Below are 25,611 nucleotides of genomic sequence, written 5' to 3' on the forward strand. Positions count from 1 at the left end.
GCTTCGCTCCTGCTCTGGACAGCTGGGACAGAACATGGCGTATCTCTTCGAGGTGTGCATCAAAAGTCTGTGACCTAATGAGGATGTCATCGACATAGATCAAGTTGCCACGAGCTGCGGCATCGCTCATTGCCTTATGCAAGAAGATGTTGAATTCAGCGGGGGAGTTCGCGTAGCCGAACGGACATCGGTTGAAAGTTAGCTGGCGGTTCCCAAAGGAAAAGGCCAGCTTGTGCTGGTCAGCTGGATCCACGCGCATGGTCCAGAATCCACTCGCCACGTCGGCGGTGGAGAAGAACTTTGCACCCTTCACCTTGGCAAGTTCTTGATCCAGATGGATCATGGGCCATCTTGACAAGGGCACTTGCTTGTTCAGCTGCCTATAGTCAATGGTGAGACGCCACTTGCCGTTCGGTTTCAGCACCGGCCACAAGGGGGAGTTGTAAGTCGAGTTACACTCACGAATGATCTGCTTTTCCAGCAGAGTGTCCAGTGTTTCTTGTATTGAGTCGTATGCGGCTAACGGGATTTTGTATTGCCGCACGAACGTCGGTGGAGCGTTCGGATCTGTTGGGATTCGGACGGTGTGGATGTCCGTGACTCCGCAGTCATTGGAATCTCGCGCCCAGATCGCCTTGAAGTCGTAGAACAGTTCACGGAGCTGTCGTCTCTGGGCGTCCGTGGTCAGGCTGTCAGCTTTCACCAGCTGTTGTTGAACTTCTCGTTCGAAGCCTGGGTACGGTTCACCTAGAGCTGAATCAACGACCTCAGTTGCAGGGGTGTCGTTGCTCGATTGCGTGGCAAGAGCATACACCAGCATGTGTTTCGGGGTGTCAGTTCTGGTCATGACTATGCGCTCGTCGCGAAGCATGTCGTGAGGTTCGACGTGGATCATGTGGAAAGGAAGAGTGATCCAGGGAGGTTCCACTGGATCGGAATGAGTGTCCGGCGTTGGCAGCTCACCAATGACTGGAATGGTGAGTTCAAAGTCATGGAATGCCTGGTCTATCAGAAGGCCTAAAGGCCGACGGGCGGGGATCGTGATGGCGTCCCGCGTGGAGTTTTGAACCAGGAGGTAAGCGGAACGATGACTCACTTCAAGCAGCGGAGTCCCACACACGGCTAAATCGAGCTCCATGAAGAATCTGAGAGGCTGGAAGAACGCCTGGGGGCTACGAAACTGTTGGTCTTTCATGATGACCAGCTTAAGAGGGGAACCAGCAGTCCTAGCGGGAATGACAATGTCAAATTCGCTAGTGACATGGCAGGCTTGGGGAATCGTTTGTCCTGACCGCATTTGTTCCGGGTCAGCTTGGAACGGGTGCTTAGCAGCGTCGGCTTGGGTCCAGATGACCCGGTTGACTAGGTCCAGTTGGGCTCCCAGTCTGACCAAGATGTCTGCCCCAATGACCAGTGGGTCAGGAAGTCCGGGGACGACACTCAAGAAATGAAGGAATTCTCTCTGACCGATGGCGAGCGACACGGCGCAGACGCCTGTGGCTTTGATGGGGCTCTGGGGTTGTTCGGCTGACAGTAGCCGGTGGCTCTTCTGCACAAAGACAGGGGAAGGAGTGCTCTGACGCACTATGTCGAACCACGTTTGGCTGATGGCTGACTTCTCTGACCAAAGCGCTAACCTGACGCCAGGTGCCGTGACGCCGTTGACAGCAATGTTGCCAGATATCCAGGGGTAGTACCTGGTTGGGGCAGATTCGCCAAGAAAGCAAAGGAAAGACGGGTGGCCATCAAGCGCGTTGCGGTTGAGAAGAGTGTCGGTTGAGTTTGGTGCGTCTTGACTCGGCTCAGGGGGGAGCGGAGTGGTCTCGAGGTTCTCGGGGACCTGCCCTGACTCAGCTATCGGTGGAGTAGCCTCCACGCTAACTTCATCGCAACAGGCTCGATCGTGACGACGAGGATCTGGGGTCTGTGGGGACGCGACCTGGGCCCACAGTTGCCCACGACGACAGTCAATGAGGGGCGCTAGCCTATCTAGTAGGTCTTGGCCAATGAGGAACGGTTCTACACCGACAGAGCAGATGTAAGTGGGGTGAGTGATGGACATGCCCTGGAAGGTGAGTTCTAACCATGCAATGGTTATTACTGGGGCTTGATTCTGGGTGAAGCTAACCAAGTTGACGTCACAACGTTCGGTTCTGATGGGTCTACCTTGCGCGCGCCGCGCATCAGAAACCTCTGCAAAGACTTTGGAACACATCAGGGTGATTTCTGACCCGGTATCCAAGAGAGCTTGGAGGGAAACGTTGCCTTCTACCACCACTGGGGTATAGATACGCTTGGCGTTGCCTTTCCTAACCAAATCTCCAAGAAACTGCGTCAGGGGTGCATCCTGCGGGTCAGGCTTCACTACCGGGGGGGGTGGTTTCAACTCATCGCTGCCTATTGGGCAGGGGTCCTTTCCCCACCCCACGAGGTAGACACGCGGTGGTGGTGGGGATGGGTCCCGGCCTAGTCATGCTGACGGTTCGTCCCTGTCCTTGCTCGGCTTACCCTTCCTGTTCTTATTGCTCAGCAGTTGTTTAACTCGTGCTAATTCGGTCCTCAGTTCTGCCATCCCAAGCGGCTCTTGGTTGGCTTGTTTAATCCGTGCTAATTCAGCCCTCAGTTCTGCCATCCCAAGCGGCTCTTGGTTGGCTTGTTTAGCGGTAGCTAGCTTAGGGCTCCGCTCCCTTCGAGAGGAGTTGCGATGGGGCCTTGACTGTCCGCTATTCTGAGATTTAGGGCCGTGACTGCCAGGTTTGCGGTTACCTTGCCCTTTGGCGTTGGGGCCCTGTTCCCCCTTGGCTCCAGCTTGTCGAACTTTCCAGTTACCTTTGGGTTGACTCGACGTCTGGTGGCCGGGGTTTGGGTTCGCCCAAGGGGGCCCGCGGTTTGGGGCTTCATCCCCTTCTAGGCCTAAGGACTGACCTTCTTGCTCATATAGGCTGAGGACTCTGGGATCGTCCTCGTGGCGGTCTGTGGGTCGGACGAACGTCTCCCACGTTAGTTGTGCGGTGCGACGCATTTCTCTCATAGTATGGGGGCGCTGGCGACACGCGAGTGTTACTTGGTTACGGATGCACGGGTGAAGGTTATGGAGGAAGAGGGACTTGAAGTTGCGATCTTCCTCTAGCCCGGGCTCGCTTCTGCCCTGAAAGTACGCTGCGCGGAGCCGACGGCAGTACTCGCGAGGGTGTTCGCTTCGTTTCTGTCTGATCAGAATAGCACCCATCGTCGCAGCAGTCTCGTCCTCGTACAACGAGTATTCCTCTTTCAAGTACTTACGTATTTTCTTGTAGTTGTCGAGGACTGACTGCGGTAGGGTCTCAACGAATGCTCGTACGCCGCTACCTAAAGTTTTCCAGACTAGTCTGGCCTTTTCATGCGACGTAGCCTCTGGCAGGTCCAGGAGGCTACGCTCGATTTCCCGGAAATAATCATTAACGCTTCGGTGTCTATGATTTTCCGGCTCAAAACGCTCTGTCTTTCGCAAGGACGTCGATTTGGCGGATCCTAGTTTTGCGTTCTGCGACGAGGCGTTTTGATTTTGACCCGTAGGGGTCCTCGCTGTCTTCGCTATTTGAGCTGCTCTCATATCGCCTATGTCTGCGTTTCGGCTTGTAGGCGGCCTCTCCGTCAGAGGAGTCTGAGGGTACGTAGCGCGGCGTTTTCTGCGGGCTAGAGGCTGCAGCGATATTGAAGCGCGAGGGGGTGTAGTGGGGAGTAAAGTAAAAACTCCCAGCGCCACGAGGTGGCGATCGTGCGACTTTCACGCGAGTTGAGCTTGAGTGCGGTGTCTGATCTACCGTTCTAAGCTCAGGTTCTTCCTCCTCCAGAGCGGAACTCTGTTCTTGGGAGGGTTTGGCCGATCCCTCATCTGAGCGACGTGCTTGCGTCACTTCTTCTCTGAGGTATTCTATTTCGCGCTTTAGTTCATCTTGTGTGGCTCTCAGGCCCACGAGGCTACTCTCCGCGCTTTCTGCTCTCCTTTGAGCTTCGGCCAGTTGTCGTTTTAGTGTTCTTTTCTCTTGTTCGAGGGTCATACACACATGTTCCATTTCCTTATAGTAGATCATGAACAATTTGGGTAGCCCTTCTGGGAGAGTCATAGTACGCTCCTTAAGTTCCCTAACGGCTATGTGTATTTCATCAAAGCGAGCCTTTTGGTCCAGATCACAGAAGTAATTTCTCCTATCCTCCGGGACTTGGCCTAAATCGCCTACAACGTCGAAGAGAGAGAGGAGGGGCCCTTCTGACTCCCTTGATGGGGAACGCGACATTTTGTTCGAAATGTATTAATTAACTTAAAGGAAATTAATACTAGGGGTTGATTAGGTTAGAATTTAATTTAATCCAAGTTGCTAAATAATTGATGTGGTTTCTTAGCTACTTTGTTTTCACTAATGTTTCACTTGTATTAATTAGCTCAATTAATAATTAGTTAACAATAATGATTATTATTATTAATAATATTAATTAAGTACTTGGATTAGATATTACTCTAATGTACTAATCAATTAAACCAGTTTATCAGCTAACTGTGGTTGGCAGCTGAATTTCAGTTCTGTGATTAACACACTGTTAATGATTCACCATTAAAGTCATCTGTGTTATACCTTGGCAGTTGATTTTGGGTATACAGCAGTTTACAAGTTATTGTTGAGAAATTCACAAGGTCATTAAACTATTCCTCACACGGGGCACCACTTTAATGTAGGTTGAATTGGGATTAATTAAATTATAAATTATGTAATAATTGATAATTAAATTAATCAATTTATAAATAAAGATCAGTCTCATAAAATCTTAAATTATTAATCTTAACACTCACCGTGAATGGTTACATTCAAGATTAATGGTAGCTCTGTATTAGATGGGAAACCCAGTTGTATACAAAAGCTAAATTCTGAAGGAAAAAGGAGTTCTAAATAGTTGACCTTGTGAATAAACAACAGGAACAAGTAAAATGCAATTCAATTTTATTAGCTTTTATTTGTCTACTACTCACTAATAATAATAAACTCAAAATACATTCAATGTCAGCAAAGGTAATAACAAGACAAAACAATGGAACAATTACACCTGGACTATAAATTTGAGGGAAAGAGAGAGAGAAAGAGATAGAAGGAAAAAGAAAAGAATCCCTTGTGTGTGCATGTGTGAGGCTAGGGCAAGCCGATGCGTGTGTGTGTGTGTGTGACCTAGCTTGTCGTTAGCTAAAACAAAGGAATGTTAGCTAAAACAAAGGAATGTTAGCTAAATAGAACAAAGGATTAGCTCTGTGGCTAATGTGTGCTTTGTGTAGGTATCTGTGGGCAGATGCTAATGACTAGCCACTCTGGCAATGCTTAAACAAAATGGCGGTCAGTGCCTAGGTGTCGTATCACAGGTAACTCAATGAGGAAGGTATCAAAATGGCGTCGGAAAAATGGCGCCTGCAGGCCTAGTCGAGAACACAAGCCTACCAGCTAGCGTATCACCCTGAGGTAGCTAGCAATAAGTTGCTAAGGAGAATCTGACCACGCTACAGCTGGATCCAAACACTGCACTTAACAACAATTTCCAACAGACTATCTAGGCAAAGAACTCAACGCGAGAGAGAGAGAGAGAGAGAAAGAGTGTGAGAGAGTGTGTATATGTGTTGGATGGAGAGAACTAGGCCTTGTAGCGGTCTAGCCTCGGAGCTTAAAATAACAAACTTGTCGCTGCGCTGCTAATCAGATAGGGAAGCTAGCAATGGAGTTAAGGAAAGATATCATGCAAGATACCCTGTCTAACAAGTTCAAAGAAAAAAAAAACAGAACCAAAACAAACAATAAAAACAAACAAACAAACAATAAAAACAAACAAACACCTTCCGTGTCTGAGCGGGTATGCTAAATAGCTCAAAGCTTAAACATGACCCTAACAACCATCTGAATAAGCTACAAATTAAAAATTTGCCCAAGTGCCTACTCAATGCGATGGAAGTTCTTTCTCCGATGTCCGCGCTGAGGGTCGCAGTCCGAGGAGAGGAGGTTAGCGGCGCGTTGCGTCCAACCGCGGCTAACGAAGCAGGGAGATGAAGGCCTAGCTGGCCCACGGTGCTTCAGGAGAAACCTCCGGTGATGCGTCGACGAGAAAAAGGCTGAGAGGAGCGAAGCTGTCCGCAAATGCCTCTTAGCGTGGAAAACTACTTAACTGTAGTTAAACTTTGCAAAGGTTTAGAATCGAAACCACTATATCGCTGAAACTTAGCGGGTCGTTCAAAAGTTCGGCCGAAACTAATTTGAACAGGCTGTTCTCAGACAATAGCGGTTAGTCTCAACACTGTAGCTTGCGTGCCTACAGTCCGTCCGACCACTCCAGTAGTCAGAACATGAGAGAGCGAATCGAGGCGCTCTCGATACAGTTAAAGCAGTTCCACTTCACGTCACATCCGGGTGGAGCGCGCAAGGAAATTGTGGGATCGTTATAGGGGGCGCTGGCGAGTTACCAACAACACACTCCTGTACAGTAGGTGGCGGTATACACAGATTGTGATAATCTGCCATTAAAAAGAACAGGCTCTAAATATTAATTTTCGATTTTAATACAATTAAATGTTTATCTAACGGACTGACAATAATGTCAAACTGAACCGCACTCATTTAAGTTGTGATTCGCGCTGTTTGTACCGATAATAACCACAAATTCCCCGCCGACTTCGTTGATCAGGGGAGAGTAACTCATCCACGGCCCCGACATGCGGTGTGCGCGCGCTCGGCAGAGGCAGTAGTGTGTCGGGGCCGTCAGAGGGAACAGAAGCAGAGATAACGCTTATTTTGTCTTTCACCTAGAGACATGATTCAAACTTTAAAACTGAGACAAAATTCTCCTGTGTGGATCTGGCATTCAACTTTTTTGCTAGGTTCTATAATTTTTGATCAGTCACAGATCAAACACCATGAGCAAATCTGGAGAAATTCAGGCTTTATAATGGGTGTCTATGGCGTTACACACCAGTGGAGCTCAGGAGTTTAGAGTGTAGGCAGCTTGAAAAAAAAAAAAGCTCTAACTTTCTCATTTAAGCTGTTTTCTCAGCCACAATTTTCACTCTACACACACAACTTTCTCAAAAGTTGTAGTCACACATTGTGTGAATCAAGACAAGTGTCTACCTGAGCGATAGGATTTACAGTTTTTGAATGAGAAGCCTGAAAGTAAGGAGAGGACAGCCGCGCTCTCCCATAGACTCACGTTATAAATGTGGCAGCGCTTTTACTGCAAAATCAGAAAAGTCACTTGTTTTTAACTCGCTCTAGTGTCCACATTTTTTACACTAGGGACAAAAAAAATTACATTTATGTGTTCATGGGAGCCTTGTAGCACTCAATGTGAAAGAATTTTGTGAATAGCTCCTTTCGTTTCCGTGTAAATCAGTGTTGTTCGAGGAGAGGGAACTCTGAGAAAAAGCGCTCTTTGCTTGGTATATTGTGTCTTTTCCCTGCACCGTTACCAAGGCGACGAGCTCCACTCAGGGAGCAGAGAGGGGAGGGGCTGCTCTCTCTCTCTCATGGTGTATTGAGCTGTTATATTTACAGAAAAATTCATGTTAAAAGGTGTCTCATGCTGCATCAGATTCATCAGAAGGTGGTAACTCAGGTGACCTGCAAAGAAAGTCATTATATTTTGTGAAATTATTCCTGTCTAAATATAGGTTATGGCAGCCATCTTGAAAAAAAAATTCAAAAAAAAAAATGCCTGCCTACCGACCCTAGTTTTGAAATCTACTTAACTGGAAACGCACTTTTTTTTTTTTTGGCCTCAGCATATAATGATGCTTTGGTCTCCTTCCATCCTCTGATAATCCTGCTGAGATAGCTAGTGGTTTGATAGCTAGCAAGAATAAAATGAGAGGAAGGAGGAGGAAACCCTGAACAATTAAAGGGCATATTCTGGACCAATTTTGGTGTTTTTTTTTTTTTTTTTTTTTTATAATACAGTGGGGCAAAAAAGTATTTAGTCAGTCACCAATTGTGCAAGTTCTCCCACTTAAAAAGATGAGGCCTGAATTATCATAGGTATACCTCAACTATGAGAGACAAAATGAGAAAAAAAATCCAGAAAATCACATTGTCTGATTTTTAAAGAATTTATTTGCAAATTATGGTGGAAAATAAGTATTTGGTCAATAACAAAAGTTCATCTCAGTACTTTGTTATATACCCTTTGTTGGCAATGACAGAGGTCAAACATTTTCTGTAAGTCTTCACAAGGTTTTCACACACTGTTGCTGGTATTTTGGCCCATTCCTCCATGCAGATCTCCTCTAGAGCAGTGATGTTTTGGGGCTGTCGCTGGGCAACACGGACTTTCAACTAGAGGTCTGCGCGGGTCGGATTTCAGTCCCGCTCCCGCCCGCGCCCGCATTGTGCAGTCCCACTCCCGCCCGCAAAGAATTATGATTTTCAGTCCCGCCCGCGCCCACAAAAAAATTGATTTTCAGTCCCGCTCCCGCCCGCGCCTGCCATATTTTGTCCCGCTCCCGCCCGCAAATCCCGGATGATGCAGACGTTCGCGTTATTTCTCAGGAAAGTTCTTGTCTTGACACAGCGTGATGGTGCCCCACCCCTACTTTGAGTGGATTTGAGCATAAATTTCGCGTTATTTCTCAGGAAAGTTCTTGTCTTGACACAGCGTGATGGTGCCCCGCCCCTACTTTGAGTGGATTTGAGCATAAATATCTACAGCTCCCGTTTGTTATTGTTTACCTTGTTTCTGAATTCAGCATGTAGTATCTCTAATAATAATAATAATAATAATAATAATAATTAGTGCTGTCAAATGATTAAAATATTTAATCACAAATTTTTATCACATGAGAAACCATTGTAATTCTCTGATCAGCATAAAAAAGTGAATGGGCTTGCTTTGTACCAATATTTTTTTTTTTTTTTATTGCAAAGCAGAGCTAGTAAAAGAAGTGAATTGATTTACTGCTTGCGTTAGTCTACAACTTTAATCAGAGAGACATGTTACACAGTGACGGTAGGCTTGACTCAATGCTATCCCAGAAATCCTTCCTGTAAATTTGGCTGTCCAATCAGAGGCGGCCAAATTTGCATATTACAGGAAGGATTTCTGGGATAGCATTGAGTCAAGCCTACCGTCACTGTGTAACCTGTCTTTCTGATTAAAGTTGTAGACTAACGCAACAAGTAAATCAATTCACTCATGGTTCTCTTGCTAGCTGGGTGTGAACTGCGAGTCATTAGAGTGATCAAAGAATTTCCCGTTAGGGTGATCAGTGGCAAGTTTAAGATGCCATTTCTCACTCAATCTGGCAATCTGACTTTCTCTGCAAATTTAGGCATCTTAAAGTGTTTTTATTAATGCCAAATAAAATATCCAGCACAAATTGTATATGATAGACATAAATTAATAATTTTATAAATTTTATTTCAAGCAGTTTTTAGTTAGCGGGACTGCAGCTTATCACCGCTCCCACCCGCGCCGCATATGTGCACTCCCGCGCGCATATGTGCACTTCCGGTCCCGCCCGCAATGAGCTTTCAAAATTTGTCCCGCGCCACACTGCTTTGCGGCGGGTCCCGCGAGTCCCACGGGAGTGCAGGGCTCTACTTTCAACTCCCTCCAAAGATTTTCTATGGGGTTGAGATCTGGAGACTGGCTAGGCCACTCCAGGACCTTGAAATGCTTCTTACGAAGCCACTCCTTCGTTTCCTGGGCGGTGTGTTTGGGATCATTGTCATGCTGAAAGACCCAGCCACGTTTCATCTTCAATGCCCTTGCTGATGGAAGGAGGTTTTCACTCAAAATCTCACGATACATGGCCCCATTCATTCTTTCCTTTACACGAATCAGTTGTCCTGGTCCCTTTGCAGAAAAACAGCCCCAAAGCATGATGTTTCCACCCCCATGCTTCACAGTAGGTATGGCATTCTTTGGATGCAACTCAGCATTCTTTCTCCTCCTCCAAACACAAGTTGAGTTTTTACCAAAAAGTTCTATTTTGGTTTCATCTGACCATATGACATTCTCCCAATCCTCTTCTGGATCATCCAAATGCTCTCTAGCAAACTTCAGACGGGTCTGGACATGTACTGGCTTAAGCAGGGGGACACGTCTGGCACTGCAGGATTTGAGTCCCTGGCGGCGTAGTGTTACTGATGGTAGCCTTTGTTACTTTGGTCCCAGCTCTCTGCAGGTCATTCACTAGGTCCCCCCCCATGTGGTTCTGGGATTTTTGCTCACCATTCTTGTGATCATTTTGACCCCACGGGGTGAGATCTTGCATGGAGCCCCAAATCAAGTGAGATTCAGTGGTCTTGTATGTCTTCCATTTTCTAATAATTGCTCCCACAGTTGATTTCTTCACACCAAGCTGCTTACCTATTGCAGATTCAGTCTTCCCAGCCTGGTGCAGGTCTACAATTTTTGTTTCTGGTGTCCTTTGACAGCTCTTTGGTCTTGGCCATAGTGGAGTTTGGAGTGTGACTGTTTGAGGTTGTGGACAGGTGTCTTTTATACTGATGATGAGTTCAAACAGGTGCCATTAATACAGGTAACGAGTGGAGGACAGAGGAGCCTCTTAAAGAAGTTACAGGTCTGTGAGAGCCAGAAATCTTGCTTGTTTGTAGGTGACCAAATACTTATTTTACCGAGGAATTTGCCAATTAATTCATTAAAAATCCTACAATGTGATTTCCTGGATTCTTTCCCCCCATTCTGTCTCTCATAGTTGAAGTGTACCTATGATGAAAATTACAGGCCTCTCATCTTTTTAAGTGGGAGAACTTGCACAATTGGTGGCTGACTAAATACTTTTTTGCCCCACTGTATATGAAAGTATGTCCCTTTACACACTCCTCCAGAAGGGTAATTTTGCACAAGGCCATCTGTCTACAGCAGAAAAAAATAAAACAAAATGCATCTGGAAAAATCCCAAGGGAGTCTGGAGCCAGATTTGTGATGTTCTCTGCGGAAGCGCGAGCAGGCTGTGTGAGCTTTGCACGGTTTAAGTGCACAGCCTGTGTAGACCAAGCGCTCCCATTTCTCTCTCATTGTCCGGTCTTTTGGAAAACGATGAGTACTAATCCAATCAAGCTTGGTGTTGCTACACCCTCCTACGATACATCTCATCTCATTATCTCTAGCCGCTTTATCCTTCTACAGGGTCGCAGGCAAGCTGGAGCCTATCCCAGCTGACTACGGGCGAAAGGCGGGGTACACCCTGGACAAGTCGCCAGGTCATCACAGGGCTGACACATAGACACAGACAACCATTCACACTCACATTCACACCTACGGTCAATTTAGAGCAGGGGTGTCAAACCTGATCCATAAAGGGCCGTGTGGCTGCAGGTTTTCATTCCAGCCATGCAGCAGCACCCTGATTTGGCTTATTCAATCAACTGACACACCCACCCTTTAATCAAGGGTGGGTGTGGCTGCAAGTATTTGACTGTGTGAAGACAGTTCAGTTGATTGAATAAGCCAAGTCAGGTGTGCTGCTGCATGGCTGGAATGAAAACCTGCAGCCACAAGGCCCTTTATGGATCAGGTTTGACACCCCTGATTTAGAGTCACCAGTTAACCTAACCTGCATGTCTTTGGACTGTGGGGGAAACCGGAGCACCCGGAGGAAACCCACGCGGACACGGGGAGAACATGCAAACTCCACACAGAAAGGCCCTCGCCGGACCCGGGGTTCGAACCCAGGACCTTCTTGCTGTGAGGCGACAGCGCTAACCACTACACCACCGTGCCGGCCTACGATACATCTGTTAACCATTTTAATAATTACGTGATAACGAAGAAATTTGCAGAAAACCACCAGGTTGTTTTCTCATAAACAAACCAGCGCTGACGTAGGATTCAGAGGTAGACGTCCCGCAGATGACGTCACAAAAATCAATGTTTCCCGGGAAATTCAAATGCAAAGTTTTCGGAGGCGGACCAATTTGCCTCAAATGGCTTGATTTCAACTTAATTTTTCTGGTATTGCGCAAGGTAAAAAAAAATGCAGAGAATGCAGAATGTTACAGATATTTGACCAAAGTTTAATATAAAAATAGGAGAATTACATTGATCTTGCTCCTGAATTTACCCGTGATATGCCCTTTAACAGGAAGATGCCTAGAGCTGATACTATTTGTTTGGCCTGGGTGAGTAAAGTAATTTAATGAACATGATGAATTTTGAGCCAAATTCAAACCTTGACAAAGCCATGACTAGATGATTGCATTTGCCCCTGTAAAGCTCTTCTCGTGTCCAAGGAAACGACAATTTCTGGGTGATTCTAGTTAATACTGGTAATCTAAATAACGTTAAGCAAGCTTATGATTTTTTTTTAAGTATTATTATTATTAATTTTTTTTTTTTAAATAAACCCTGCCTGATCTGAGTGAAACACAGAAGGAAGAATGTTTTCCATGTGGGTGGTTAAAATCTAATCACAAATTACATATTGATGGTGTAAAATCTAGTATTTTGCTAGTAAGTTTGTTCTTATTCTGTTTCCTGATTAAAGCCTCTTGAGAATTTGAAAATGAAATGTATACTGAAAATGCATCTTCAGAGAGGCACTTGATGACCTCTGGGCTGCTATTCATAGATGCCGAAGATATGCTTTTTAATCTGATCTGAAAATTCTCAGGCGGCACAATGGTGTAGTGGTTAGCGCTGTCGCCTCACAACAAGAAGGTCCGGGTTCGAGCCCCGTGGCTGGCGAGGGCCTTTCTGTGCGGAGTTTGCATGTTCTCCCCGTGTCCGCGTGGGTTTCCTCCGGGTGCTCCGGTTTCCCCCACAGTCCAAAGACATGCAGGTTAGGTTAACTGGTGACTCTAAATTGACCGTAGGTGTGAATGTGAGTGTGAATGGTTGTCTGTGTCTATGTGTCAGCCCTGTGATGACCTGGCAACTTGTCCAGGGTGTACCCCGCCTTTCGCCCGTAGTCAGCTGGGATAGGCTCCAGCTTGCCTGCGACCCTGTAGAAGGATAAAGCGGCTAGAGATAATGAGATGAGATGAAAATGCTCATAAGAGCTTGCTGTTCATGGGAAAAATATATCTCATAAGTGTGATGGACTGGTAAAAAGTAAGGGTATTTCCATTTGTGGGAATGTAAATCTCTAGGGATCTTGTATGCATTTAAGAATGTATGCATCACTTTGGTCGACTTAGAAAGAGGCACTTGTCTGTTTGAGATCTTCCCAAAGAGGGGTTGAGTCCTATGTTAAAGCCCTCACTCATTATCAGCTGATAAATGTCTAAGGTCAGCAAGATATTGATACAAATTGCTTGTCATTAATATTGAGGCATAGCCTAAATACTGACAAGGACCATTGAGGTATTGTAGTTTTTCTGTTACTATAATGTACGGATCCTGAGTCTCTGAAATTACTTGCTCTGAAATTAAAGGCATGTTCTGACTTGAATAGCTGTGCCTGTAGATTTGAAATTGAATTAGAAGCGGAACGTTTGCCCGATTCATTTACTTTGTATTCTTTTTTTTTTTTTTTTTTTTTTTTTTTTTTTTTAAATGCGGTTCCTTTAAAAAGGGAAAGTCAGTTCCTGGTCTTTTCAGATGAGCCATATTGCCTCACTTTATTCCCAAATTAAGTTCTGTGTGAACCAAAGTTCATACTGAACCAAAATAATAAGCTTTTTTCCCCCTTTTACTAGCCATTGTCAACATTGTGATGAAATGAAAAAAAAATAGTGTCTTTCTTCAGGTGAACCCCTCCCCTCCAAAAAAGGAACATTTTAAGTATGAAAAACTGTTCCAACATGCATTCACTGAAGTAAATCGATGCTTCACTTACCGCTAAGATCCTCAGCATACAAAAAAAGTCTTTAGAACAGCCTAAGCTGAAATGGTTCCAGTCAAAAGTTTGGTAATATCATTAAAATGATTCACGGAATCCGGCGGAATTTTGGTGAAATGACAGTTCTTGATGCAGTGCCATCTGAGGAATCGGAGATCATGGGTGTTCAGCTTAAACCTTTAAATGGCAAGGGCGCAAGCCTAAGCTGAACACCCATGATCTCTGATCCCTCAGATGGCACTGCATCAAGAACTGTCATTCATCTATAGCTGATATAACCATATGGACTCAGGATTACATTGGCAGACCTTTGTCAAGGACTACAATATGGCATTACATGCACAAATTGTTTATTTAAAAAAAACCTAAAATATGAGGTTAAACATCAAATAATGTGCTAGTGTATTTGTTTATAGTGCAATACAGGTCAAAGATTATTTACAAATTGTCAGTTTTAATTTCAACGTGCCCAACTTTTTCTGATTTGGGGTTGTTTGTATTCATTGAAATTGCTGTCCAGGCACTTCTCTTGAAAGTTTGTATATTCTTTTCTGTTGTGCCTGAGTGAATTTGCATAGCCTTACCACAAGCTTTTCAATGTACAATAGTTTGTCATACTGTGCACATGACTGATAATATGGCTTTGACTTTGGAAATCATAGCCTACTTACAACATTCAGTCATTATATCAAGATTTTAGACAAAACTATGGGCTTGCTACCTGATGTAATTCAGAGTACAGTATGTCATGGTACCGTACACCTGAAGTGGCAGTAAGTGGAGCTAAGCTGAATGTAAGGCAGCTGCCTCTTAATATTGATTAGATGAACAGAAGTGGACATCTACAAATGATGTACAATTTTACTGAGGAAAAGCCTATTCTGAAAAAACCTTGACACACTCTTAAAGCACAGTAATACAAATGGTTTCTCCAGTTATGGCATTAGTTTAACACCAACTGTTAGTTTGGTAAAATGCAGACACAGTGACACTCAGGTGAAAGTAAATCCTACCCTTATGGATAATGAATAAAGAACTGGCAAAGCTGTAGCATACTAACACACCACTAGTGATGTGTTCATAGTCCACATCAATCCAACAGAGTGGCCAGAAGGAGGCCATTTCTGAGAGAGGCTCTCGGAGGTCAATCTGAGAGCTTTTGCAAAAAAATTTTGTGGTCTGATGAGACTAAATTTGAGTCATTTGGACTAAAGCCAAAGCATAATGTTTTGTGTGAACCTAATATAGACCAGCACCAACGGGTAACATCATTACTGTAACAAAGCACAGTGCTTTTCAGCAGGAGGTACTGGAAAGCTGGTTGCCCTCACAGGCAACATGGACTGAGCCAAATATAAAGCAATTTTTTTTTTTTTGAGGAGAACCTGTTCTAGTCATCAGATATTTGCATTTAGTCCATGTTCAAAAACACATGTTCCAGCAGGACAGTAACCCAAAGTACATGGAAAAGGAATGGCTTTGTGAGAGGAGGTCTGTGTTTCGAAATGGCCAAGTCAAAGCCCAGATTTTACATGGCATTTAACAGAGGCTTTTATTCAGAGTGATCTAATCTGATGTACAAGAAGTGCAAAAGTCAGGTACACAGAGTGCTGAATTTTGAAGCAAGAAAATTCTAGTGCCAAATGAACAAGTGACAGCAGTACTTGGTGTTATATTCTGTTAAAGTATCAATACTCCGCAAACAGCCAAGGAAACAAACCAGCCATACAAAGTACAACTAAATGGAGAATTCAAATGGCTAACCCCAGACTAGACAGTACACAGCCTGGGGTTGGTCTAGGCTTTGTTCTGTCTAGTATCGGATTAGCCATTTGATTTAAATCCAATTGAAGCTTTGTGGCTTGACCAGAGAAATGGTGTCCATCAATGTTCTCCATTTAATTTGGCAGAGGTGGAGAAAATTTGGAATGAAGAATGGAAGAAAATGGCAAAATCAAAATGTGCAAAGCTTAGCAACATATCAGAGACAACTAAAATCTGAAATTGCTGCAAAAAGACAATTCACTCAGTCGGGGGGGGGCTTGGATTAATTTTTTCTAGAAGCGCTGTATGTGATATGTGGCGGGGGGGAAGAGGAAGAATGGTGATTGGTGATATTTTTGTAAGTGAACTAAGAAAACAGAATGTATGTTATTTTTGCAGAGCGGCAAACCTGTATTTCCTGTTCTTGGTGTTGTTGAACTGGGTTCCAGTGGTGGAGGCCTTTCAGAAGGAGATCACCATGATTCCCCTTATTGTCGTGCTCACGGTCATCGCCTTCAAAGATGCCATAGAGGACTACAGGCGTTACTGCTATGACCAGAGGATCAACAACAATCTCACATATGTGTACAGTGGGTCAGTATGTGGGTAACTAAATGAAGGAAAAAAGTTCCTGATAAATGATATTGCATCCCTGTGATTTTTAAGGTGGTGACAAATTTTATCATGTGCACTTCATGACATGAACACTGCTAATGACTATAGCAATATAATGCATTTGGTCAAGAAGGATGGCCAAATTCAGCATAAGTATTTGGCTACAGCACTGCTCTTGTGGCACTGGATATGTCTTGAGGATTATGGGTAATTTGCCTAGCTGTGCAATTCAGTATATGCCCTGTGCCACAACACTTTTAGACACTGACCATTTTAACCCAATACACTCAACTTAAGTATTTATATGAAGTATGTCATGGTGGCGTTTCCTCCAGGTGCTCTGATTTCCCCTACAGTCCAAAGACATGCAGGTTAGGTTAACTGGTGACTCTAAATTGACCGTAGGTGTGAATGGTTGTCTGTGTCTATGTGTCAGCCCTGTGATGACCTGGCGACTTGTCCAGGGTGTACCCCGCCTTTCGCCCGTAGTCAGCTGGGATAGGCTCCAGCTTGCCCGCGACCCTGTAGAACAGGATAAAGCGGCTAGAGATAATGAGATGTCATGGTGGCAGTGGCAGATTTAGATATGGGTGACATGGGCAGCTGCCCAGGGTGGCATCTTGGCGAGGGAGGCACAGGGCATCCACACAAGTCAGAAAGGTGACCTTTATGCCATCAGTTTTCTGTTGCTCATTTGCATGCCACGTCAATGATGTCACTGTGTGGGTCAATTCACTTGTCGGGGTGGTACCCTACAGTAATTCTAGTTTGTAAGCTAGGGAGGTTCCTTCCTGGTTTCTTACTCCGAAGTACGGGACAGGGAGCAGTGGGTGGGTTGCTCCCTCAGCTCTCCCCAGTGGAAACTTGAGGTAGGGGGAACCTATTACCTCTAACTTTGTACAAGACTAATGCAATTAGTAAAATTGGAGGAGAAATGCACAAAAGATAAAGGTATGCAGCTATGTCCTCGCTTTATGATTATAATATTATGCATGTAATGAAATGGGTTACTAGAACACATTTGTTAGTTGATGTTGCTTGCTATGCTATTGCACATAGTGTGACAATATTACATTTTCTATCCGACTAGCTTATGTAACACTAGATATAATTTTCACATGGTTTCATCATGATAATGTGTTTAGCCTGTAGCAAAATGATTACACCTAACTAGCACATTATTGATTATTAATGTCATTGAGATGTCATAAAGGTTTTCTGTGACTGCATTGATTAGGCCCTGAGCTCAGTAAAGGGATTTTCCAGTTCTGTAGCAGGCCATCTTAAAAGATTTCTGTATTATGGTGATATTTTTGTGTCTTTTGTGATGTATTGAGTCTTTTGGTGCATCTTGGCGAAGGCATTTGTATGAATTAGCCAAGGTGGTTGTATGGTTCATGTATATTTAATTGTGCAACAAATGTATTCAGGATTTAGGCTGCCAGTAGATGGGTTAGCGAAGATAAATTGGCCTCAAGTGTGAATGAGTGTGTGAATGTGTGCATGAAAATCATATGCATATATGTGTGCATATATTGGGGCATGAATATTAAGGAGTCTCAACTGTTATGAAATAGTCCAGGATTTTTGAACTGGGCCCTGTTTTACCGGCTTCTTTTGCACATGTGGGATTTGCATTTAAAGGAGGAGACAAATGTTTACGGTTCATGGTATGTCAGAACGCCTCCTTTTTCAACTATGCCAAAGTAAATAAAGATTTTAATTCTATGGCACCATTAAAGGCATATGTTGTACAATTATTCTCCCATAGAAAAAGAATGGTTCAAAGAAATCATTAAAAGCCCAATATTCCCATGAGATTCATGCCACTGTATGTAAACGTCTTACCACAACTGTATGTTGTATTAGCAGTCATTATTGTATGCTAAATTGCCGCTATTATTTTGCACAGTGATCATCCAGTTAGCTCTCATTTGTATGCATTCATGTCTTGTAGCTGCTGTTCTATATGGATCATGTGATATACAGTTTGTAGCTGTGGCTCTCTTAGCAACCAGCAGGTTGGTTACTATTCAACAGTGAGTTGCCCTTTGTTTAAATAAATGGTAAATGTCTCTACCTGGGCTGGTTTATGACCCCTCAATTTGTTTATTTTAGCCTTATCATCAGGTGTGGCAGTTATGTGTAATACACTCAACTCTCTCTCACGTGTGCGCTCTCAGCAAGAACTCCGCATCGCAGGGCAAGTGTTGGAGTTTATATCGGAAGTGAACGAAAGATGATGGACAATGCTTCAGATTTGTTATAGCTAATGTCCAGTACTTGGGCCTTTACTCCAACATGCCAAAATACACAAAGGCGACGAAAAAGAAGAGGAGGAGGTTGGTGGTGCCGAGCTGGATTCTTAACGAAGAAGCTGAGGGTCACAACAGGACGTATGGTGGGAATAAGATCAAGACTACGAAGTACACTTTCCTCTCCTTTATCCCCAAGAACCTGTTTGAACAGCTTCACCGCTTTGCCAACGTCTATTTTATTTTTCTGGCTGCGCTAAATTTCGTGCCCATCATAAATGCGTTTCAGCCTGAGATTGGAGTCATACCTATTTTACTGGTAATGTCCGTCATGGCAGTAAAGGACTTATGGGAGGATCAGCGAAGAAGAGTATCTGACTGGCAGACCAACAACTTACCATGTAAATTGTATAACAGGTGAACAGACAAATATATGTAATCAGATACTAAAATAAAGATAGGGTTTACACACCTTCAGTGCACTTATTTTCCAGTCCAGCTATATAAATGAGCAAAATAAAATGGTGCTTTGTTCATATTTTTGTTTACTTTTATTTGTTTAGATTTGCACTCTCAATGTTACAGTATTCTATTAGTCTTGTATACTTCTGGTTTCAAACCTTGATATCTCCCCCCCCCCCCCCCCCCCCCCCCAAGTTGGGCTTCTTTAATGCCTTTTCAAGTACCACATAAAAGCTAAATGCAGTGTCTCAAAGATTTTCCTTATTGAGAAGGAATGTGCATTTGTGTAAAGAAGGCAGCACTACCCTGTAAGCCAGTCCCCTGCCCCAGAGGTCCAAATCATTGATCGGTGTAAGTTATGGCTTTCTATTGTTAATAATTGGCCCAGTGATGTTTGTCCTTTTACCTTGTTGTTGTTGTTCCCCTCCCCCCAATGCATGAGTTGTTTTTTCAGTTTGATGGTGTTCCAATTAACAGAGGTGCTGGCTATTTCAGATTAAATACAGCGAAACAATGTACTGTACAATTTTCACATATGGAACTTTTGAATAAGATGTTTATTGATTTTACAAGGCCACATTTCAGGGGTTCTGGAATCCTGATAACAGACACCCCCCCCCCCCCCCCTTTTTTGAGTTAATGGTTAATGCATGGTCTAGTCTTTTATGGCACAGATCTGATTTTTTTTTTTTTTTTTTTGTATGTACAGATGTCCAAGATAGATAAAGGTGCACTAAACCTGTACCAGGCCCTGCTTTGTGATTGTACTCTCATACGGGGGGAGAAACAGTGCAGCATTTTTCACTGGTACAAAAATAATCACATTATGGTCATGGGCTGTGTCCGAAATCACTCACTACTCATTATTTAGGGAATTCTATAGTGGTGCTTAAAAGTTTGTGAAACCTTTAGAATTTTCTATATTTCTGCATAAATATGACCTAAAACATCAGATTTTCACACAAGTCCTAAAAGTAGATAAAGAGAACCCAGTTAAACAAATGAGACAAAAATATTATACTTGGTCATTTATTTGTTGAGGGGTGGCACGGTGGTGTAGTGGTTAGCACTGTCGCCTCACAGCAAGAAGGTCCAGGTTCGAGTCCCGTGGCCGGCGAGGGCCTTTCTGTGCGGAGTTTGCATGTTCTCCCCGTGTCCGCGTGGGTTTCCTCTGGGTGCTCCGGTTTCCCCCACAGTCCAAAGACATGCAGGTTAGGTTAACTGGTGATTCTAAGCCCATGTTTACATTAGACCGTATCAGCGGATCATCAGATTAACGTTTTTAAAACGATTAGTGTGCACACAGTAACACCAATACACGATTTGCGTGCACACAGCAACACCAATACACGGATACGCTCGGCTCCTTAGGCATCCTGCGCTCCAAATCACTCCGCCCTGAACAGCGAGTGCCCTCTGGAGGGTGCGCACTCCGGCCTTGCGCAGCTCACAGAGCACGCGAGTGAAGTGCACAAGCTGTGATTCGGGACTGAGCCGCTGTGTGTGTGATCCCAGCGCACATCACTTACCACTTGCAAGTGGAAGGATGGCAAGCCTAAAGACAATCATAACTACACAATGGGCAGTATTTGCATCAGTATTTGCAGTATTTTCATACTTTTATACTCTTTAATGAAAGGTGATACAAGGCGGAAGTCCGCGCCGTTTTTCAGCAGTCGTGTCACATGACCAACGCCAGCGAATCAGGAAGGTGGATGTCACAGTGACGTTGTCCAATGACGACGCCAGCTAGAGCTCAGCACAGCGTATCCGCGTATCTCAATGTTTACACAGCACCAGAGCTGACACGATCTGGATTGAATACGTGGACCCTGGCGGATTCCCGTTTCCCGGCGTTTCCAGGCGGTTTAATGTAAACGGACAGTGCATCCATGAAGAAAACGAGACAGATACAGTCTAATGTAAACTTGGCCTAAATTGACCGTAGGTGTGAATGTGAGTGTGAATGGTTGTCTGTATCTATGTGTCAGCCCTGTGATGACCTGGCGACTTGTCCAGGGTGTGCCCTGCCTTTCGCCTGTAGTCAGCTGGGATAGGCTCCAGCTTGCCTGTGACCCTGTAGAACAGGATAAAGCGGCTAGAGATGATGAGATGAGATTTATTTGTTGAGGAAAATGATCCAATATTACATATCTGTGAGTGGCAAAAGTATGTAAACGCTTGATTTTAGTATCTGGTGTGACACCCCCCCCCCCACCCCCTTGTGCAGCAATAACTGCAACTAAATTTAACATTTCTGGTAACTGTTGATCAGTCCTGCACACCGGCTTGGAGGAATTTTTAGCCCATTCCTCCATACAGAACAGCTTCAACTCTGGGATGTTGGTGGGTTTCCTCACATGAACTGCTCACTTCAGATCCTTCCACAACATTGATTGGATTAAGGTCAGGACTTCGACTTGGCCATTCCAAAACATTTAACTTTTATTCTTCTTTAACCGTTCTTTGGTAGAACGACTTGTGTGCTTAGGGTCGTTGTCTTGCTGCATGACCCACCTTCTCTTGAGATTCAGTTCATGGACAGATGTCCTGACGTTTTCCTTTCGAATTCACTGGTATAATTCAGAATTAATTGTTCCATCAATGATGGCAAGCCGTCCTGGCCCAGATGCAGCAAAACAGGCCCAAACCATGATATTACCACCACCATGTTTCACAGATGGGATAAGGTTCTTATGCTGGAATGCAGTGTTTTCCTTTCTCCCAACATAACGCTTCTCATTTAAACCAAATAGTTCTATTTTGGTCTCCTCCATCCACAGAACATTTTTCCAATAGTCTTCTGGCTTGTCCACATGATCTTTAGGAAACTGCAGATGAGGAGCAATGTTCTTTTTGGAAAGCAGTGGCTTTCTCCTTGCAGCCCTGCCATGCACACAATTGTTGTTCAGTGTTTTCCTGATGGTGGGCTCATGAACATTTAACATTGGCTAATGTGAGAGGGGCCTTCAGTTGCTGAGAAGTTACCCTGGGGTCCCTTGTGACCTCGCCGACTATTACACACCTTGCTCTTGGAGTGATCTTTGTTGGTCAACCACTCCTGGGGAGGGTAACAGTGGTCTTGAATTTTCTCCATTTGTACACAATCTGTCTGATTGTGGATTGGCGGAGTCCAAACTCTTTAGAGATGTTTTTGTAACCTCTTCCAGCCTGATGAGCATCAACAACTCTTTTTCTTAGGTCCTCAGAAATCTCCTCCTTTGTTCGTGCCATGATGCACTTCCACAAACGTGTTGTGAAGATCAGATTTTGATAGATCCCTGTTCTTTAAATAAAACAGGGTGTCCACTCACACCTGATTGTCATCCCATTGATTGTAAACTCCTGACTCTAATTTCACCTTCAAGTTAATTGCTAATCCTAGAGGTTCATGTACTTTTGCCACTCACAGATACATAATCTTGGATAATTTTCCTCAATAAATCAATGACCAAGTATAATATTTTTGTCTCCTTTGTTTAACTGGGTTCTTTTTATCTACTTTTAGGACTTGTGTGAAAATCTTATGTTTTAGGTCCTATTTATGCAGAAATATAGAAAATTCTAAAGGTTTCACAAACTTTCAAGCACCACTGTATATAGTGAGCTGATTGGTAAAATGAAAAAATGCTTTCGGACACTACTCCACCACGCTGTTATGTCATTACTGTCGCACAATTAAAACAGGCCAGATCAGTCGGCTGGTGGGTTTTCAAAATGATAAATACATGCATGTATTTTTGTGACAAATGCATGTTATGCTGAGCATATTTTCCACATTAATAAATACAAAAGTACTTTGTATCTGCTGCATTTTTCAGTTCTTTTAAATCAAGGCTGAATACTTTACTGCTGCCGTTTATTAAATCAAATTTGAGGCTTTTGATTAATTCCTTGCTCTGCATTGTAACTACTTGTTCTTGTATTTTATCTCTTAGTCTATTTTAGCTTATTTTCTATTCTCTTACTATTTTTAATTGTACTTGAATGTCTACACTGAGTGCAGAATTATTAGGCAAGTTGTATTTTTGAGGATTAGTTTTATTATTGAACAACAACTATGTTCTCAATCAACCAAAAAGACTCATAAATATCAAAGCTGAATATGTATGGAAGTTAGAGTGGGGCGTTTTTAGTTTTGGCCATTTTAGGAGAATATGTATGTGTTCAGGTAACTTTCACTGTGCAGAATTATTAGGCAACTTAATAAAAAACAAATATGTAGCCATTTCACTTATTTATTTTCACCAGGTACACGGATATGACAACTCCAGATTTGCAAATAAACATATCTGACATTCAAACACAAAACAAAAACAAATCAGTGACCAATATAGCCACCCTTCTTCATGAGGACACTCAAAAGCCTTCCATCCATAGATTCTGTCAATTTCTTTATCTGTTCACGACCAACATTGTGTGCAGCAGCAACCACGGCCTCCCAGACGCTGTTCAGAGAGGTGTACTGTTTTCCCTCTTTGTAGACCTCACGTTTTATAATGGACCACAGGTTCTCTATGGGGTTTAGGTCAGGTGAACAAGGGGGCCAGGTCATTATTTTTTCACCTTTCAGACCTTTACTGGCTAGCCACGCAGTGGAGTATTTGGATGCATGAGATGGAGCATTATCCTGCATGAAAATCAGGTTCTTCTTGAAAGATGCTGACTTTTTCCTATACCACTGTTTGAAGAAGGTTTCTTCCAGGAACTGGCAGTAGGTCTGGGAGTTGAGTTTGAGTCCATCCTCAACTCGAAAAGGTCCAACAAGCTCGTCTTTGATGATACCAGCCCATAGCAGTACTCCACCTCCACCTTGCTGGCATCTGAGTCGGAGTGGAGCTCTGTGCCCATTACTGATCCAGCCACAGGCCCATCCATCTGGCCCATCAAGAGTCACTCTCATCTCATCAGACCACAGCACCTTAGAAAAATCAGTCTTAAGATATTTCTTGGCCCAGTCTTGACATTTTATCTTGTGTGCCTTACTCAGTGGTGGTCGTTTTTCAGCCTTCCTTACCTTGGCCATGTCCCTCAGTATTGCACACCTTGTACTCTTTGACACTCCAGGAATGTTGCAACTCTGGAATATGGCAGAACTGGATGCTAATGGCTGCTTGTTAGCTTCACGCTTGATTTTCCGCAGATCATGTGCAGTTATTTTGCGCCTTTTTTTCCCCACACGCTTCTTTCGACCCTGTTGACTATTTGCAATGAAACGCTTGATTGTTCGGTGATCACGTTTCAACATCTTCGCAATTTCAAGCGTGCTGCATCTGTCTGCAAGACATCTCACAATTTTAGACTTTTCAAAGTCTGTCAGATCTCTCTTCTGACCCATTTTGCCAGAGGAAAAGAGGTTGCCTAATAATTATGCACACCTGATATAGGGTGTTGATGTCATTAGACCACACCCCCTCTCATTACACAGATGCACAGCACCTGATATACTTAATTGGTAGTAGGCTTTCAAGCCTAAACAGCTTGGAGTGGGACAACATGCATTAAAAGGATGTTGTGGTCAAAATACTCACTTGCCTAATAATTCTGCACTCAGTGTATTTATAATACAATTCTTCCTCCGTCCGTCCTTTAATTCTATGTTTTTAGGTATCAGAATCGAACACCTTCATTTTATCTTCTTTAGCCATTCAGATGTCAATTTGTTGGTGTGCTTGGGATCATTGTCCTGTTGCGTGACCCAGCTTAAGTAGCTAGACAGATGGCCTCACATTTGTCGCAGGAATATTCTAGAATAACGTTGAGTTAATCATTGTCTCAATGACTGCAAGTTTCCCAGGCCCTGTTTCTGCAAAACAAGCCCAAATCATCACTGCTTAACAGGTTGTATGGGGTGTTTTGTAGTGATATATATGTTGTGTTTTGGTTTTCACCCAAATATGGTGCTGTGCATGATTTACTAAACATCTTCACTTTGGTCTCCTCAGTCCAAAAGGTATTGTTCTGGAACGTTTGTGTTTGTTTTTTCATATGCAGTTTTGCGCGCACACAAGTCTTGCTACATGTTCTTTTTAGAGAGGAGAGACTTTTTTCCTGGCCACCCTTCTATGAAAACAGTACTTGTTCAGTCTTTTTCTGATTGTGCTGTCATGAACATAAACATTTCATGTGCTTACAGATACCTGTAGTTTGATGTAACTCTAATTTTTCTTTGTTATATCTCTGAACATTAAACGGTTAGGTGTGGGTTTCCCAAAAGCCTCTTAACGCTAAGAGCAGCTTAACTAGGAGAGAGGGTGTTCATTGTGATGCTCGCTCTACTATTTAATGACTATCTTTGTGCTACTATGCTTTTGGAAAACCCGCCTCTGACCTTGGACTGAATTTGCCGGGACACCCACTCCTGGGAAGATTGGCAACGGTCTTGAAGGCTCTCTATTTGTAAACAGTCCTTCTCACTGTAGAATAGTGAATTTCAAATTGTTTGGAGATGGCCTTATAACCCTTCCCAGATTGATGAGCAGCAACAATTGCTTCTGTGAGGTCATGACTACTCTCCTTTCTGCTTAGTATGATGTAGACACACACCTGAATGCTCCTGAACACCACAATGACAAAGGGTTGCTTTTATAGATATAGTCACACATCTTTTGATAATGAAATAATCTCGTGCATTTCATTAGTAACACCTGGGTGCTAATTACTCTGTCTATGGAAGTAGGAAGGGTGTTCGTAATCCCCCCCCCCAAA

General features: G+C 43.7%; 1 protein-coding gene across 3 annotated transcripts in view; it reads left to right on the forward strand.

Moving 5' to 3' along the window:
* Positions 1-25,611, forward strand: part of atp10d (ATPase phospholipid transporting 10D) — a 68,720-nt gene that overhangs the window by 11,764 nt on the left and 31,345 nt on the right. For 2 of the 3 annotated variants that reach the window (XM_060925677.1, XM_060925678.1), the window contains exon 3: positions 15,971-16,165. The exons of the other annotated variant lie outside the window; for it this stretch is intronic. In XM_060925677.1, coding sequence (XP_060781660.1) covers positions 15,971-16,165 — 195 coding nt within the window. The remainder of the gene's footprint in view (positions 1-15,970; positions 16,166-25,611) is intronic. 3 annotated transcript variants of the gene reach the window in all.

The sequence above is a fragment of the Neoarius graeffei genome, chromosome 7, assembly GCF_027579695.1.
Source record: "Neoarius graeffei isolate fNeoGra1 chromosome 7, fNeoGra1.pri, whole genome shotgun sequence".
Classification (NCBI taxonomy): Eukaryota; Metazoa; Chordata; class Actinopteri; order Siluriformes; family Ariidae; genus Neoarius; species Neoarius graeffei.